Below are 19,005 nucleotides of genomic sequence, written 5' to 3' on the forward strand. Positions count from 1 at the left end.
AAAACTACAATGTTGAATGGCGTATGTACATTCAAAGAAAAAATGTTTGACAAGTGTCTCTCCAGCAGAATTTAAAAATGGAAAAACAAAAATATGTTCAAAATGTCAACATTTACACAAAACGTGAATTAAAATTGTAAAATTAAGGATATAATAAATCATATTAGTTAGAATTTCATGTATTTTCGTATAAATTTCCATTAAAATCAACAAACAAAATTTTTGAAAAAAAGGAATTAATTTACTATGAATTACGAATCGTGCCGTATGAACGGGTTAATTCGTGTACTTAATTCTGAGAGAGAACAACGTTGTTCGGTTTCCAATGGAAACATGCTATAAGAAACCAAAAAACCTAATATTCTGAATTTAAGTATCGATAAATACAATTTTGACCAGTTTCAGATTTGTGAAATTTGAACATTTCAAGTTTTTCAAAAGAAATGGATTCAATTTATTGAATAAAGTACATTTAAAAAAATAGTAGTTTGTAAGTTTATTTTAATGCATATTACAATGGAAACATGATATAAAGTTTGATCAGCCCTTCTGATAGCCAAATCGATCTACACAACACTAACGGTTGGGCAGCGAAAATCGATTATGTTAAAATCGAATTTAGTTTGGCCGTTTCAATTGTCGACAGTCGACTTACGTATCCCTAGTGTGCCAGACTACGCAAAGGCAGGCCGCACAGCGACTGAAACAAAATAGCCGAGGCAATAGTGAAGTGTGAAACATAGCAAAAAGTCTAAGGGAAAACTCACAAAAATGGGAAATCCAGATGGTGGTGATTTTAATGAAAACGATACCATAATGTCAACAGAGGCAAATCACCTGCAAAGTAAATATGACCAGGAGCAGGAAGAAATGCATCTGAAGAAATATAATACTCCGGCCTATCGAGAGATTCGTACGCGAAAAAATGGTCTCAAGGCTAACACCATGAGCAATGGTTTCAAGGTAATAAAACGATGATGATGATGGATGAAAAAAGGAAATGTGAATTAAGAATCTTAAGAGGTGCAGTTAATAATGCAAGTGTGTGTGAGATCCGAGTGCGAAATATTGAATTAAGACAATACTCGAAGCAAGTTGTGATATATGCAATGCATTGACCATAAAATTTCTATGATCTTAATTTAGAAAAGAACAAAAAATCATTAAATTAATAATTGGTGCTGCTGCCGCAGTTAGCGGTCATGGTAGTAGTGGTGTGATTGTATTTTTATTATTGCCAGATCAGATGTTTGTGTTGTGCCGAAATTAAATCGATTTATAATCAAATATCTGTGAGTAATTTTATGGAGCCCATGATAATTGGTGAAAAGTTATTCCATAATCTTGAACATTTCGTGAAAGGGGTAAAAAGACAAAGTGAGAATAATACAATATTTTGAAAATAGAATTGTGGTCTGGCAACTGTATGTTGGAGTTTTTTTTTTGCGGTTACGTTCCTCTGTCGTCACTGCTGTTGCTGGCGCTGACTGCTTTAGGGCGTGCTCGTGGCTTGTGTTAAATGCCAAAAATCTAATTGGAATTTTGTTTATGATTGCTGGCGTGCGTGCGTGTGTGTGTATGCGTGGACATTGTGTGTATGATTTTGTTGGTGGGCAAGGAAGCAAACATGAAATGAATATTGAATTGCATTGACGGAACTACACTTCCCGGTTGATATTCCCCCAAACATTTGTAGTTCCGTTTTCACTGCTTGTATTTTGACATTTTCTGTTGTTCCACAACTCTCGCACCCCTTATTTTATTGTCGCACAAATTAGGGCGCAAAGAGAGTAATTAGGAGTAAATTGACCACGGAGAGTTTATTTCTAACGGCAGCTTGGCTTTCTCTGTTGGTCGAGTAAATATGGTCAAAAGGTTGTTAACAACACATATATTGTTGTACTGTTTACATACTGACATCGATTTTTCATGTAAAAAGAGGACATTAATTGCCCCAAGAAATTATTTGTAGGTATTTATTTTTCATTTATTTTCCCATTCACATGCAGGTGTTCCACTACTTGCCGGTCGTTCTTGTAAAACCTGATAATTCATTTTATGACAGTAATCAATATAAATGCCAGTCCACTATCTTATCACATGAGGGAGGTAATTTTTCCATATGATCAGCATATGCGACGAGGCTAAATTGTTAATTACAAGAACTTTAAGGGATTGTTGGGAATGAGTGCATGTTTAATTATTTGAAATTTGCTTGTTGTGTCTATTAAAAATGTAACTATTTATTTGTAAGTGGGTAGCCTTATTTTAAAGGTCCTTATACCAACATGATGATTCAAGCCTTGCTAAGGAGGAACATAATAGCCAATTTTTATAAGGATTTAGCATTTTGAACAAAAGGTATATTAATTTAATATTAAATCCGTATTTCTGAATTTTGAATCTCTAAAGTCCTCTCAGTGTATTTCCAGTGTTTGTAAAACAAACTTAACCAATTTAGAGTGAGACGAAAAAATACAACGAAGTCAAACGCCATAATTTTTACTTTTTTTTTAATTTTAATGAATGATAGCAAAAAATGTCGGAAATAGCATCAAATTTTAGAATAAGTTTAGATTCGTTCAAATTGGAACGAATTATGGTCTACAAACGGCCAATGAAACCTCACACGCTGCAAGAATGTTGCTCTGCGGTATTTTGGTCCATTCCCGACGAAGCGCTTGCTTGAGGTGATCGACACTTTGGTATTTTTTAGTGCCAGACCCGCAGTAAAGACCCGCAGATTTAAGGTATTTGACCAAATTTGTAAACGGAATTTTCTTTTGGGAATAGGCCTGATATAACAGTACCCCCGATTTAAGTTATTTTTTGTCATGTTTCTTTCGAAATTTATTTGTTATTTTTTATTTATTTATTTTGAATGCCTTCATGACCATTACTTGCATTACTAAAATGTTCGATCGTACCTCATTATCAGTAATGGAAAATATATAGATCAAAGGAATCGGTGTGAATCATCATCGAATAATTCTTTTATGAGTCATAAAATTATACAGTTAGATAGTCCCATACGGAACATTGACAATCTGCATAGGTGCCCTTCTGCTGTCTTCTTTTTAATGCGCCAAAAGCACTTTTTTACGAAATCCATTAGTATTTGTCATACCATAAAAAAGCAGATAGATCTTCGAAATGCTTATCTAATCTTAACGATAGTGTGATATACGAAAACTAAATATGAACACGTTCAAGTTGTTGGAATTTTCGTTAGTAAAACAAGTTGGTAGGTATTTGAAATAAAATTAGAAGGGTTTTGTCTCAGTTCAGAGACATTTCAAACGGGAGAAGTCCAAAGTGCTTTTGTTCTCTTATGGGGTAGTGGCTTGGGATACAAAAAATAATATTAAGAATGGATTAATTTTCCTTTGGGGACTGAGGAGTGTTTGCATAATTAATTAATTTTCAATCAAAGTTGGTATTTAAATAAAAAAAAAGAATTCCAAGAATTGGAAATTTAATTTTTAGGAACACACAATCGATCATTCCTAAGTCAGTTAGTTTCAAAACAACTCATATTCACTTTTTGCATTTTTCGGATTGCATTTTGAGATAACGAAAATTTAAAAATTCTGTTTTGCATAACTTTATCGTTATGCATTATTTTCATTTTAAACCTACTATCTAAAGAACCACATTTTTTTTCAAATTAACCAAAAATTATGAAACCGATGTCACATAAACTTGTCTTGTCATTATATTTCCGAAAAAATTAAAAGTTTGGACTTTGCACCTTTGTTTATTCTTGATTAGCTGCGGTCTTTCGTTTAGAACAAAAACATGGAGGCGTGCATGTTTACATAGGCAACTCAGAATATTAGTAATAATCGAAACATATCACATTCACATAAATTGTTACTACGAAATTGTGAAGATTCCTAACATTGTTTGCTTTGCAATTGTTGTGTGTCATAGGTCAAATTGTTTCTATGATTTGATTTGAAATATTTGATCAACTTTTAACTGCTGCTCTATTGGCTTCCATAGATATCTATTAAGAAACAATTCTAACACATTGGCGAGTTGTGTGTTGTGAACTGTGTGGTCATACATCAATTAATTCGATCTTTCGTTCGCTCATTTGGTGCCTACATCCAGTGAGGCATTTAACTATAATTTCTATTCAGAGAAATGCATTGTAGCCACCATATTACTTTTCAAATAAACATAAAACGTGTGATGTTTTGTGTTTGATTTTTTCCCGTGGTATGCTGGGATTTGTTGTTGTTATTGGTTTTTGAAGTACCTTTATTTGTTGTAAAGTATTCCACAAACAAAAAACTATTGTGCCATTAACATACACATGCTAATGAATTTAAAAGATCTCTGATACCATTTGTTTACGTTTGCTCTATTCCAATTGTTAAATTGGTTAAACAAATTCGAAAATATTGATCCATTGACATACCATTTACTATAAATTTGTAACTTATATGGTAAGAACCAGTGAAAAAATACAGGGTGAGACAAAAAAAACTGCAACAAAGGCAAACGCAATAATTTTTACATTTTTTTAAATTTTATTAAATTAAAGTAAAAAAAGTCGGAAATATCATCAAATTTTAGAAAAAGTTTAGATTTGTTGGAATTGATCACCTTTGGCAGGAATTACGGCCATCAAAGCGTGTGACAGTTCATTGGGCTGCTCGAATGTTGCTCTGCGGTATTTTGGCCCATTCCCGGCGAAGCGCTTGCTTGAGGTGATCGACACTTTGGTATTTTTTAGTGCCAATCTTGCTTTTCAAAATACTTCAAACACTATAGTCCAAAGGATTGATATCCGGAGATTTTAGTGGCCATTGTGCGCTGGAAATGAAGTGAGGAACTTCATTTGGTAACTATTCTTGGGTGGCGCGTGCTGAGTGCAATGGTGCTGAGTCCTGTTGGAATGTCCAAGGTATGCGGTCAAAATGTTAACGTGGTTTCAAGGCTTCAATAAACCCTCCAGAATATTTTTGCAATAATATTCGGCATTTATTTTGATGCCACGGTCAATTAATACGAGGGCAGAGCTATCATCGGCTGTTATGGCGGCCAACAACATCACCACGGCCGGCGCTTGAGTTCAGGTGGCCAACCGAAGGTGCACATTTCAGCAGACCTCTTTGTCGAGTAAACACCATCATTTTGATTGTTTACAAACTACTGGACAGCGAATGTTTTCTCATCGGAGAAACCCTAATTCGGCAGTTCACTACTTTCGGCCAAGCGAAGCAACTCTTTGCGGTGTAAGTTCTTGCACTCTTTGGTATTTCAATGACTTTACCCCGAGGTCATTTTTCAATATTTGCCGAATGGAATATTGCGATATGTTCAGCTCACCAGCCATTTTTCGGCCACTGCGACGCGGTTTTCGATCAAGTCGCTTCTTTACTTTTCGAACCATTTTTTCTGATGTTGATGTTTTCTTCCGTCCACTTCCAGCGCTACCAGTATCACGGTAACGAGCGATGGTACGAGACACATAAGATTTATTCACATTTAAATGCTGGAGTGCTCTAACGATAGCCACTTGTGGTTTTCCAGCCAAATATAAAGAAATCACAGGACCACGCTTGAATTCCGTCACGAATAACTTTTTTCTGGAAAATTCTCACCAAAATGCTTTTGTGCGCTTGTAAACAATAAAATGAGCTGGCACTGGAACTGACAGCAGTCTGAAGTCGGTTGCAGTTTATCTCACCCTGTATTCTTCTTAGAATTAACAAAATGGACCAAATATCTGCGACTGAAGCAGTTGCCGACTCTCTTGTAGATGCGCATCCTTAAACCAAACCAACTTGGAGGGAAATATATATGGAAGCTATATCTAAATCTGAAACGATATTGACAAAAAATTTTGTCAAGATATTTATAGGGTGTACCCGATATCATTGTTTTGGCGTGTTGGGTTAATTATATATTAAATCCTTTAAAACATATCTATGGAACTACTATAAATTTCACCAAATTCCATGAGCTAGCTTTTTCGCTAATTTTAGTTGTATGTGCAAAGTACACAGCCCAAATGAAAATTCTGTTGTTTAACAATTCAGCTGGGAACAATTAAAATATTTAACATTTTCAAACCATAAAAAGGCATTCGTGATAAATGGTGCAAATTTCCCCATCTTCCCTAGAGCAACTAAGAAATTAAAATAATACAAAGTTAAGATGACACGTCAAAATTAAATTGCTGGCGAGCAGTTCCTCTATGATGTAATAAACATCAGACAAGTGAATCAGAACTCTCACCACCTCCGCTAGGCTAATCTCTAGACCAGATCATAAAATGATTCAAACAAACGTTATATTGCACAAACTGTTGATAACACCTGTCTGTGGCGGCATATAGACTTTTACGCCTATGATGATGCACAAATTTTAATCGTATCTAAATTAAATATTTTCGTTCGAAGTTGTGGCGTGTTTTTGGATTTCGTTACGTCTACACACATACGTATTATGTACGAGAGAATATATAAATGGACTAAAACAGTCACTCCACGAGCGCCAGTTTCAGTGTACAATAATGATAACGACGATAATATTTTTTTTGTGGTTGTTTTTGTTATTATAACGCCTCACATGGATTTGTTGTTATTATTTCACATTTTTGTTGTTAGATACCGAAAAATGATTTTGTACATTCATAACACGTTGTGGGGTGAAGTAGTACCTACATATTCACAAATTAGAAAAACAACAAAATTTTGAATCATTATTTACCTGGACTCGCTCATGTAATCGCTTAAATGCATTGTTGTCATACTGTTTTTTTTAGTTTTGTTTTGCTTTTGGGGGTATTATTTTTTATATCGAAAGATAAGAATTGAAAATAAACCCCTATAACGTAATTGTTGTCGCTTTTTGTGGAATTTGATAGCTAAATAAAAAAATACTCCCCTTTACCTTCCACGAAAGAATTTGCCTCAAATGAAAAGAGTAATAATCGCATATCTCAATTTCTTTTTATTTATTCCTACTTTTAACATCCTTTCCTTTCTTTTACAGAAAACCACAAATGGATTTTACAATTCAGCAACAAATTCCAGCACAGAATATGGTGTCAAATCAAAGCCATCAGCTGCCGATGGCATCCTGCCCCCAGCCGAAGAACATTACCAAAAAACCTCATTCGAGGAAGTTCCCCTACGCACAGCCTGCCTTACATATTTAGGATTCTATTTGCTCATGATATTGGGCTATTTGAATCAGTTGCTGTTTGTCCCGAAAGTGGCCAAGGAGAAAAATCGTGACGGCTATGTTAGCCTTTATGATGCCTTTGAAAGTTTCTATTCTCGTTATGTGTATCGAAGAATACGAGATTGTTGGAATCGTCCCATATGTAGTGTGCCTGGGGCCGAATTGACCCTGAAAGATCGTGTCACACCCGATTATGGTTGGTCATTTGAATTCACCGGCACCGAGACGACGTGTCTCAATCTCGGATCATACAACTATTTGGGATTTGCTGCAGCCACGGGTCCCTGTGCCGATGATTCGGAGAAAACATGCCGAGAATGGGGTTTGGCCCTGTGTAGTCCACGTGTAGAATTGGGCACCACCCAGTTGCATTTGGATTTGGAAAAGTTGACAGCCCGTTACTTGGGCGTTGAGGATGCCATTGTGTTTGGCATGGGTTTTGCCACAAATGCTTTGAATTTACCCTCTTTGCTGTCACCCGGTTGTCTGGTATTGAGTGATGAAAAGAATCATGCTTCTATCATTTTGGGTTTACGTTTGTCCGGCGCCACCACCAAGGTGTTCAAACACAACAACATGAAAGATTTGGAACGTGTTTTGAGACAGAGCGTAGTCTATGGTAATCCCAAGAATGGCGGCAAACCATGGAAGAAAATCCTCATAATTTGTGAGGGTGTCTACAGTATGGAGGGCAGTATTTGCCGCCTGCCCGAAATTATTGCCTTGAAAAAGAAATACAAGGCCTATTTGTATTTGGATGAGGCTCACAGTATTGGTGCCTTGGGACCCAACGGTGGCGGCGTTGTGGATTATTTCAATTGTGATCCCAAAGATGTGGATATTCTAATGGGTACATTTACAAAGAGTTTTGGTAGTGCTGGTGGCTATATTGCAGGATCAAAGGTAGGATAAATTTCTTATCATTTATAGAAGAAAGAAACTATTGTTTTTTTAATTTTCAGAAATTGGTGGACTTCTTACGCACAAACAGTCATGCCCATTGTTATGCAGCCACAATGTCTCCGCCAGTGGCCCAGCAAATTTACACTTCAATGAGTATTATCATGGGTGTTGATGGCAGTGATCTCGGTCGGCGGAAAATCAATCAATTGGCTCGCAACACCCGCTATTTCCGCAGACGTTTGGCCCAAATGGGTGTCATCACTTATGGCCATGAAGATTCACCAGTTGTGCCTATGTTGGTGTATCTTTTCTCCAAAATTGGGTAGGTATAAGGGAAGGAAATAAACCTAATGTGGTGAAAGACAATATTAATGCTATTAGCAGGGACAGAAATTCCTCTTTGAACCTATTCCGGGGGTCGAAGTAGAAAAGTGGGTCTTTTTAATGTCAAGTATACAATTGTATGTGGCTACTCCGGGCACCAGGACTACACCTTGACTACGTCGCTAATTATAACCAAGTCCAAGAAAAGCTGAATCCCATAAATTCAGTTGCAATGGATGAGGGTGTACATTGGCGACTGCATCAGAATGAATGCTATCAAGATCAGCCTGAAAGGCTTCCTGCTCTATACCTTTTACCGCTGAAATTCAAATAATTTTTGATGTAATTCTTAACTAATTTGTAATTCGACACTTTCATTTGCAATTCGAATGGTTTCAGTTGTAGCTTGAGAATTCCGATTGTAATTCGATTATTCCAATTGAAATTCGAATAATTCCTTTTGTATTTCGAATTATTCTCTTGTTGAACTTCTCTCTGGATCATGCAGGTCTTTCCTGACAGCCTATGGTGGGGAGTTCCGTCCATGGTATATTGGTTAGGATGACTCATACCATTACACCCAACGAAAACATATGATTATGTTGATGTAAGGGAAGAATCTTCGTCTCCTCATGTAAATGGTCCAATGGATCCATGAGAAGGCATGGGGCATTCTAGCAGGTCTGAATATTTTCCAATGCGTTACACTCGAATTCGCAACCCATACTACAGCCGCATAGTAAGCACAGACTGACTCTTGGTCTTTCTCAAAGTGTTGCCGGCTAGTGCTTTGAGGACCTTGTTCCTACTTTTCAATTCATGGCAGATTGCTGTGGCTTGCACGGACAACTTGAACATGCGGTGGAATGTGACGCCAAGGATCTTAGGGTAGTTTGTTTTCGGAATTAGGTGCCGTATGTGGTGTATATCTTCATATTCCCCACATGGAAGAAGGTGGCAGGTTCTTGAGTCAACCTGCAACATATGTCATCAATGATAGGACTTGTAAAAATTTCTACTAATTTCCCAAAGTTTGTTTTGCAAACTTGGGAAAAATGTCTGTGTTTATAGCTTATCTTAGCAAACCTACTTTGAGTATGATTTCCTAGGTGTTCAAGAAATACAGGGTGAGATAAAAAACTGCAATAAAGTCAACTTTGGCACAAATTATGGCTTTCAAACGATATTTTGGCCCATTCCCGGCGAAGCGCTTGCTTGTGGTGATCGACACTTTCGTATTTTTTAGTGCCAACCTTGCTTTCCAAAATACTACAGACACAATAGGCCAACGGATTGGTACCCGGAGATTGTGGTGGCCATTGTGCGCTGAAAATGAAGCGAGGAACCTCATTGTGTAACCACTCTTGGGTGGCGCATGCTGAGTCCTGTTGGAATGTCCATGGTCTGCGGCCAAAATGTCTGCGTGCCCAAGGCTTTAATACATCCTCCAGAATATTTTCGCGATAATATTCGGCATTTGTTCTGGTGTTACGGTCGATTAATACGAGCGGAGATCGACAATCGGCTGTTATGGCGGCCCACACCATCACCATAGCCGGCGCTTGAGTTCTGGTAGCCAACTGAAAGTGCACATTTTCAGCTGATCTCTTTGGCAAGTAAACATGATCATTTTGTTTGTTTACAAACTGCTGGACAAAGAATGTTTTCTCATCAGAGAAAACCAAATTCGGCAGTTCACCACTTTCGGCCAAGCGAATCGGTGTAAGTTCTTGCACTTTTTGGAATTTCAATGGCTTTACCCCGAGCTCATTTTTCAATATTTGCCGAATAGAATATTGTGATGTGTTCAGTTCACGAGCCATTTTGCGGCCACTGCGACGCGGGTTTCGATCAAGTCACTTTTTTATTTTTCGAACCATTTCTGGTGATGTTGCTGTTTTCTTCCGTCCACTTCCTTGACGTTGGGCTAGGCTACCCCTATCACGGTAACGAGCGATGGTACGAGACACAAACGATTTATTCACATTTAAATGCTGGAGAGCTCTAACAATAGCCACTTGTGGTTTTCCACCCAAATATAAAGAAATCACTCTATCACGCTTGTATTCCATCACGAATTACTTTTTTCTGAAAAATTCTCTCCAAAATGCTTTTGTTCGCTTGCAAACAATATAATGAGCTGTCACTGGAATAATTTTAACAGCTGTCGGACGAGTGGCTTACAAAAGAAAGCAGTCTGAAGTTGGTTGCCGTTTTTTGATATGTTAAAGTATGAGAAAAGGAAGAATACCATATCCGGTCCCTTAGGACCCAAAGAGTTCCGAACTATTTTTTTCAAGTAGTTGTTCTACTAGCTGACAACTCAAAAATCAAAATCGTTTGGGAAGAAAGATAAAAACTCAAGAATGAGGCTAAGAGTGAATTATGACCCATTTCGAATATCTTAGAATCTAGAATTGAGCTATTTTTTTTTTTATATAAACTAACTTTCCTTTGGTTAGTTTGGAAAACTAAAACTCTTTTTTTAATTTTGTTCTACTTGCTGAAGTGGATTTGATAACTCACTACCAGGACCCCACAATTGTTTCACAGTGATAATCACATAACAAAATATTAAAAAAATAAAAATAAATGCACTTATTATCTTTCCATCCACTTCATATAAAAAAACCCATCTGTCAACATTGGTTAAACGATAATTAAAACATACCAAAACATTACTTGCTGGTAATAAATCATTGAAAAAAAAACTAATGATAAACCTTGCCATTAGGTGAAATCGGCGAATGCTATAATAAATTCATTAATTTCAATTCTATCAATTTTATTTTTATACTTTAGAATAAATAAAATATCAACCAATTTTCCAACACCAAGAAAATCTGTAAACATGGGTCTAAATCAGACGATTCAAAACCCATTGAAATATTTACGAATCCTAGATGGCTTAACACGAGCCATTGATTTAACTATTCAATCTATTTCCATTTTTATAGATGTTTCACTAACAAGGATATATTTATGTAAAGAACAATAACTCTAATATCGAAAAGTAATTGATCAAATTATTAACAAAAATGTATTAACTATTTTACAGAGCTGTTGTACGTACCTTAACTACCCGCAATATTGCTGTTGTTGGCGTCGGTTTTCCTGCCACACCCATTATGGAGGGTCGCATACGTTATTGTCTGTCGGCGGCACATACCAAAGAACAATTGGACTACGCTCTGGACGTTATCGATGAAATTAGCGATAACTTGGGTTTGAAATATTCCCGCAAACCTATAGATCCTAATCCCATAGAGTATTGAGTTAGATATTGAATAATTCCTGCGAACACACACAAAACTACTTTTATTCAATAGGGCTATCAACTATTCTATCTCTTTCGATAAATTCAAACTTTACACGCTCCATTTTGGTCTAAAGAACACAAAAAAATGAACAAAAAACTACAAAGAAAACCAAAAATTGTTACAAACTTTACTTTAATTGAAACAAACTTGAAACACTTTACAAAAGCTCTGCTTCAAATCAAAACAAAGAAAAATAATACGAAACAAACAAACAATAAGCAAAAAGTACATTACAGAAAAAAAAGAAAACGTTCTATCACAATAAAACCAAACAGAAATTTTATTAAAGATCTTCTTACATATATATATTTTAGCATTATATATAGTTGGTACACTAAGTACCGCAGTACTAATTTAAGAACAGAAACCAAGTATCTTTATTCGAGTCAAATTGCAAAGTTTACAAATGAAAAACAAAATACACTTAACTCAACTAATGAAATATTTGTCCATTTGTTTAGTTTTTAAGTCGAATTTGGATTACAACACAAAGCGGTGCTACAAAAGTCGTTCTAAAGTGATCCAGTCTAAAATGTAGATAGTTTTTTAAGTGGCGTATTATTAAAGTCTCCAAAAAAGAAATAATTTATATTAAAAACTACTTTGTTTTTCTTGATTAAACACGTCGTATAGAGTATAGACCATTCTAAGCATTTAGAGTTGAGGCATACACATTTGTTTTGGAAACAATGGACTATTAATGTATTGAACATTGTATTTATTAAGATATAATTATATTAATTATTTTTAAAAGAATATACACAAAAAAAAAAAATTTGCAAAATATTCAGAAATCTTTTTTTAAGTTTTTCCAATGGATATCATAACAATATATTGCTAAAAAGTATTGTAAAATAGAGAGAATGCAGCTAAAACCCTAATTTTACTATTTTATTTTCTCCGTCCCTTTTAAATTTTTAATGCATTAGTGGGTCCAAGGTTTATTTAAAAGGTTATCCGTTAAGATCAGCTGATTTGCTCCGTATTATCAAAACGCAATCAATTGTGAATTTAACATATGAAATGTTAACAATAATTTTGAGATTATGAGGGTATTTCAATTATTTAATCGACCTATGCTGGGAGAAGAAATTTTAATACTTCCCCGTATCTGTAACGCCTAATAAGCTAAACCTATTTTTTAAAAAGTTTTGGTTTTTATAGCTTCCCTATATCAATCGACGCCATGGAAATAATTGACGTTCTTTATAGTTTTTCTTGAAATGGAATTCTTAGAATGATGGTTTGGAAATAAAAAATATTGAAAAATTAAATATGCAGTTGTCCTTCCCACATAATACCTTTAGTTGGTGGGTTTGAAAAAAGTTTCCAATGGGGTAAAAATTCCATTAGGTTTTTAAATCCGTACGGTTATTTCTAAAGGCATTAAGATTCTGAAAGCACTAAAAATTTGAAAATTGTAACATTAGACAGGTTTCAAGTCCATATCGCAGCTTTTGGACCCATGTGGGACACTTCTTCATACAGATTTCGAGCACGGGACCAAGGTTTGAAAAAAATTCCAATGGGGTAAAAATCCTATTAGGTTCTCAAATCCGTACAGTTATTTTTAAAGACATTTAGATTCTAAAAGCACTGGAAAGTTGAAGATTGTAACCTTAGGCAGGACTTCAAGACTATATCGCAGGTGGCAATTATAATAACTTCCATACATTTTTGATTTGATCGATTCTAATGGGGTAAAAATTTTATTAGATTCTCAAATCCCTACAGTTACTTTTAAAGATATTTAGATTCTAAAAAAATGTGAAAATTGTAATCTTAGACAGGACTTCAAGTCTATATCGCAAGTATCAATTAGAATAACTTCTTTACATTTTTGAACTTTTGGACCCATATGGGAAACTTCAGACGCACGGGACCAAGGTTTGAAAAAAAATTCCAATGGGTTAAAAATCTTATTAGATTTTCAAATCCGTACAGGATTTTTTTAAAGACATTAAGATTCTAAAGGCACTGGGAATGTGAAAATTGTAACCTTAGACAGGACTTCAAGGCTATATCGCAGGGGCAATTATAGTAACTTCCTGGCATTTTTTATCTTTTGGAAGCCTATGGGACACTTCAGACGTCTCAACGAAAGGTTCGTCCAGATTTCGAGCACGGGACCATGATTTGAAAAAAAAATTCTAATTGGGTAAACATCTTATTAGGTGCGGGACCATTTCATTTAACTCAGTTTACAAGCCTAATGTGGGTATGTGTTCAGACCAATGCTTAGGTTGTAAATTGAATCAGTGCGCATTTTTACACTTATACAATAACAACAAAAAAATGAAGGGCTATGTACGATTGCCCTTGCAATCGATATAGCTATTATTTTTTTAGAGGCAACGATACTCCTTAAGAATTAGCGATATATGCCCATTTCTTGGTAAACTTTTTATATAACTGAGTAGGCTTTCCATCCTCGCTATGTGAGTGATTTTTGTAATTTTGAGGAACACAACATAATGTCTAAACTGATTTTTCTAATAAAATACGTAATGGAAGCCAAACCGAATATTTACACCAAGCTCTGTCATAGCCAGTGGAAAATATCCTCGTATAATGCCACTTTTTTAAATTTTGACTACAATACAATTTGTATTTATATTTTCTGCTTGCAAATATCTACATTTTAGACTGATTTCGCTTAAATTTTGTAGCACCACTATTTTTACTAATTTATTCTTATATATATGTATATTTTGTATTGATGTGTAATTTATACGATTACAATGACAACAGCAACAACAATGTTGATAAGCAATAAGTTGTTGCTATCCTTTGTTAATTCCTTAATTTACATCTAATAAAAGAAAACGAAGTGATCAATTTACACATAAAAATACCCACAACACTTTTGAATGTAAGCGTGAAAGAAGTAATGTTTGGTTGACTTCATTAATGTGGAAATATTGATTAATTAAGTAATTAATTGTTTAGTTAATTAATTAGCGCAATAAAATTGAGACTCGTAATCTACTTCTATTGAGTTGAGATAATCAGTAGATTTTGAAAAGTCCAACATACCTACTGCATTTTACTGCTGCAGCATTGTTGAAGTCAATTACACATTACTTAATTTCTACATGCATTACATATATATTTATTTAATAATACGTAAATATTGTTTACTATATACCGCTAGCATTTATTTTTTGTGTACGCCTCGTTATTTATAAAATATTTCTCACTACATCACTTGGTAGAACATTTTATGGTATTATGAGTATTAGCTAAACTGAATTCATACCATAAGATTTTGAAAGTGAAAATCGCATAGCCGCAACGAATATGTATGATGTATATAGTCATATTGGAAAAGAAGGAAGTCTCTAAAAGAAGAAGAAATTCAATAATAGTTGTTCTGGAATAACATCATCCTGGGGTCAAATTCCTGCATTCGATATCGAAAGAATTCCTATCCTATACAACCCTACAATACTATGTATTGGGGGTGTTATAAGTTTGCTTGGGCCTAAAATTATGTAGCACCTCAAAATATTGGTCGCCGACATAAGAAGCTATATATGGCCGACCTGAGTCGATCTATCTATGTACAGGGTGAGATAAAAAAACAGCAACAAAGTCAAACGCCATAATGAAAGCAAAAAAATGTCGGAAATAGAATGAAACTTTAATATAAGTTAAGATTTGTTCGAATTGATCACCTTTGGCACGAATTATGGCCTTCAAACGGCCAATTAAACCGTCACACGCTGCCCGAATGTTGCTCTGCGGTATTTTGACCCATTCTCGGGCTTGAGGTGATCGACACTTTGGTATTTTCAAGTGCTAAACTTGCTTTCCAAAATACTCCAGACACAAAAGTCCAACGGATTGGCATCCGGAGATTTTTGGTGGCCATTGTGCGCTGGAAATGAAGCGAGGAACCTTATTTTGTAACCATTGCTGAGTGCGATTGTGGTGAGTCCTGTTAGAATATCCAAGGTCTGCGGCCAAAATCTTTGCGTACCCAAGGCTTTAATACACCCTCCAGAATATTTTCGCGATAATATTCAGGATTGATTCTGTTGTCACGGTCGATTAGTACAAGCAGAGAGCGACCATCGGCGTCACCATGGCCGGCGCTTGAGTTCTGATGGTCAACTGAAGGTGCCCATTTTCAACTGACCTCTTTGGCAAGTAAACACGATCATTTTGTTTGTTTACAAACTGCTGGACAACTAATGTTTTCTCATCGAATAAAACCAAATTCGGCAGTTCACCACTTTCGGCCAAGCGAAGCAACTCTTTAGCTCTTTTGAGTCTATTTTCTTTCTGTTGCGGTGTAAGTTCTTGCACTTTTTGGAATTTCAATGGAATAATTTTAACAGCTGTCGGACTAGTGGCTTAGAAACGACAGCAGTCTGAAGTTGGTTTGCAGTTTTTTCATCTCACCCTGTATATGTACAAGGAATTGATGTTATTTATTCCGCTTATAAGTCTAGAACCGCTGTATTGTTTTTGAAAATTCTCACCAAATTAGGATTTGCCTCTTGCCCGAAAAGGATAAAATCTAAGAAAATCGCACAAAAATATGCCAATAAAAAAGTGATTTTTTTGTCAAAATTTTAGAGTTAGTGTCAGAATAGAGGCCTATTGCTTTAAATTTTCTTTATTTTACAGTTGCTCTATGGGTCACAAACACCAATCAAACCAGAATTTTGCATGAGGAGAGAGTTAAGGACAGGGCAGAAGTCTAGCATTTGGGAAATTGTATTTCTTAATGTGAAACTTTTTTTGAATACCAGTCAGCACGACAGAGAGAGGGAAATATCGGGCAAATGCTCCTGTCAAGGGTAACGTTTGTGCAGGACTGTCTAGCATATTATCTCAATAAACTCTGGTTTGGACCTGAGGAGGTTTTCCAATATATTCTAGTGTTGTAGGGCATGGTTGGCCCAGCACGACTATAGCCTTTGCTTACTTCTTTGATAATAAATGAAAATGGTGGTAGAACTCTAGCATTCATAATACCGATAGTCGTTTCTACTGAATATTTCCAGTAAGATCGAGATTTTTTTCCATATCGAATGAGTGAATTTGGCCCACGTATTTACTCAGAAACAATGTAAATTGTTTTCTAAGAGATTCCAGAAATTCGAGAAATTTAAATTTTTTTGTTAGTTACAAAATTGAGAAGCAAATTAAATAGTATGTATATAAAAATTTTAAGGGGCTATCCAAAACTGATGCTAAAAACTTTATTCAGAGCAGAGTGATGTAGTTTATTATTATTTTTTTTTAACCAGCAGCGATCAACTTGACCTTGTTTTTTGTTTTTTATTAAAATAACTGGAGAAATATTGTTAAGCTTTATTATTAAATATCTAGAGAAATAGAAGAACAAATTGAAACAAAAAGTGAATAATTTAATGTTAAACGAAACACAAATAGCTACAGAACTCTAAACACACACACACAAACATATGTATTTTTGTTTATTATTGAATAAGCTGTACACTGCTGTCCATTTTTTGTATTGTAATCTTTGCTAAAAGTATTTTATATTTTGTTATTTAGTAGGGTTTTAGCAAACGCACCAACATACAGTGGATCACAGGTTGTCTAAATACAATCTATTTTATTTGTTTATTTCTCTTTCGGGACGAGTTTAATGATCTGAAATTTGCAGTGAAGAGGAAAGTCAGATAGATACTATTACACACTCACCACTATGCGACGCCTTCGCCGTTGTTTAACCGGCTCATCAGGCATATTGGATGTGGATGATGGTTTACAAGGGCCTTTCTTTGGAATATTTATTTTGAAGTTATTCCGATCAAGAATATGATAATTAAATACCAGAAACTAGCCAAGTATCTTTCAATCTTTTTCAAAGTTAAGTTTGTTTTTGTAGCCATGGATTTTACTGGTGAGTGTGTGATAGTGTTTTTTGGCCTTTAAGAAATTTCTAAAAATTATATTCTGTAGAAAACACAATTTCAACTGGGTTGTAATTCATAATCATGTCATAATGTGATCAAAACTTTAAGAATGAAATACAATTATGTGAATTGGATCCGATATAGAGATATTTGGTTAGAATTAGTTAGCATGAACATTTGATTTTCCAAAACTCTGTAAAATCAGTCCAAAAATATATATTTTGAAGTATTATATTAAAAAAATGAGATGGTATATGTCAATTTGTATTACCCAGCAAATATTATGATTGAAATTTTCCATTTTTCCAGATTGAATTTTTAACTTAATTTTTACATTTCAACCTTTTAAAGGCTAGAAGTCATGGAAGCACTGCGATGTGATCCACTGTCTATAAATATGGCACATTATTAGTATTTATGTTTTAATTGTTTTTTTTTTTTTCTTAGTTTCGTTAAATAAACTGAATGCGTTTAATTGTTAAGCTTCCTTAATGTATTGCATAATACAGTGAACACACACATACACACAGAACAAAAATCTATATCACTTATATTGAATCTTCAATTGGATGTAAGCAAGAATTCAACAGTGAAAAAATAAAAATAAATTTGTTATACTAAAAGAAAAAAAAATGAATGTATTGAATTTTTTAAAATTAATTTTAAGTTATGGAAAACATTTTTTTACCGTACGATTGATACGCATATGTGGTGATAATGTTTGAAAATATTGATGGACCAAAAAAGAAAAATTACAACAAAAAGAAGTAAATGCTTAATTTATATTGTACAAATTCAATAAACGAAAAGCCTCTGTGAATCATCAACAAAATGTTAGTATGTTTTATTCAGTAGTTTCTAAAATATCCATATCAATTTATTCCAGCATGCATAGTATGGAGGGTATTTTTAGTTCGTCATTCCGTTTGTAACTCATCGAATTAATTAAAAGACAATTTTATTAAACTTACATTTGGAATAAAACAAAAAATATATATTCTTGATCAGCGTAAAATTATAAGACGATTTAGTCATCTCCATCCACAGATCTGCAGGCAGATCAAGTTCGAAGATGAGCCCACGATATCTTATATTCCCCATATAACGGTACCCCCCGATATTCGGTATTTTGATGATTTAAACCACATTTTTAAATGGAATTGTCTAACATTTTGCTCAAGGCGTTCTTTGTGGGTACTTCACCCGCTGAAAGAGAAATGTTTATATAGGTCTACGATATCGTATATCCTCCATATAACAGTATCTCCCGATATTCGACATTTTGATGATTTCAGCCACATTTTTCATGGAATTGTCCTAACTTCTACACAAACAGTTCTTTGTGTTAACCTTAACCC

General features: G+C 34.8%; 1 protein-coding gene across 1 annotated transcript; it reads left to right on the forward strand.

Moving 5' to 3' along the window:
* The first annotated feature begins 631 nt into the window (after positions 1 to 631).
* LOC131800532 (serine palmitoyltransferase 2-like) lies at positions 632 to 18,479 on the forward strand. Its single transcript, XM_059121229.1, has 4 exons — positions 632 to 963; positions 7,012 to 8,106; positions 8,166 to 8,428; positions 11,489 to 18,479. Exons 1-4 carry the CDS (start codon positions 772 to 774, stop codon positions 11,703 to 11,705), a joined length of 1,767 nt encoding a protein of 588 aa, XP_058977212.1. The 5' UTR covers positions 632 to 771; the 3' UTR covers positions 11,706 to 18,479.
* The last annotated feature ends 526 nt before the right edge of the window (positions 18,480 to 19,005 follow it).

Source organism: Musca domestica, unplaced genomic scaffold (genome assembly GCF_030504385.1).
Source record: "Musca domestica strain aabys unplaced genomic scaffold, Musca_domestica.polishedcontigs.V.1.1 19, whole genome shotgun sequence".
NCBI classification, from domain to species: Eukaryota; Metazoa; Arthropoda; class Insecta; order Diptera; family Muscidae; genus Musca; species Musca domestica.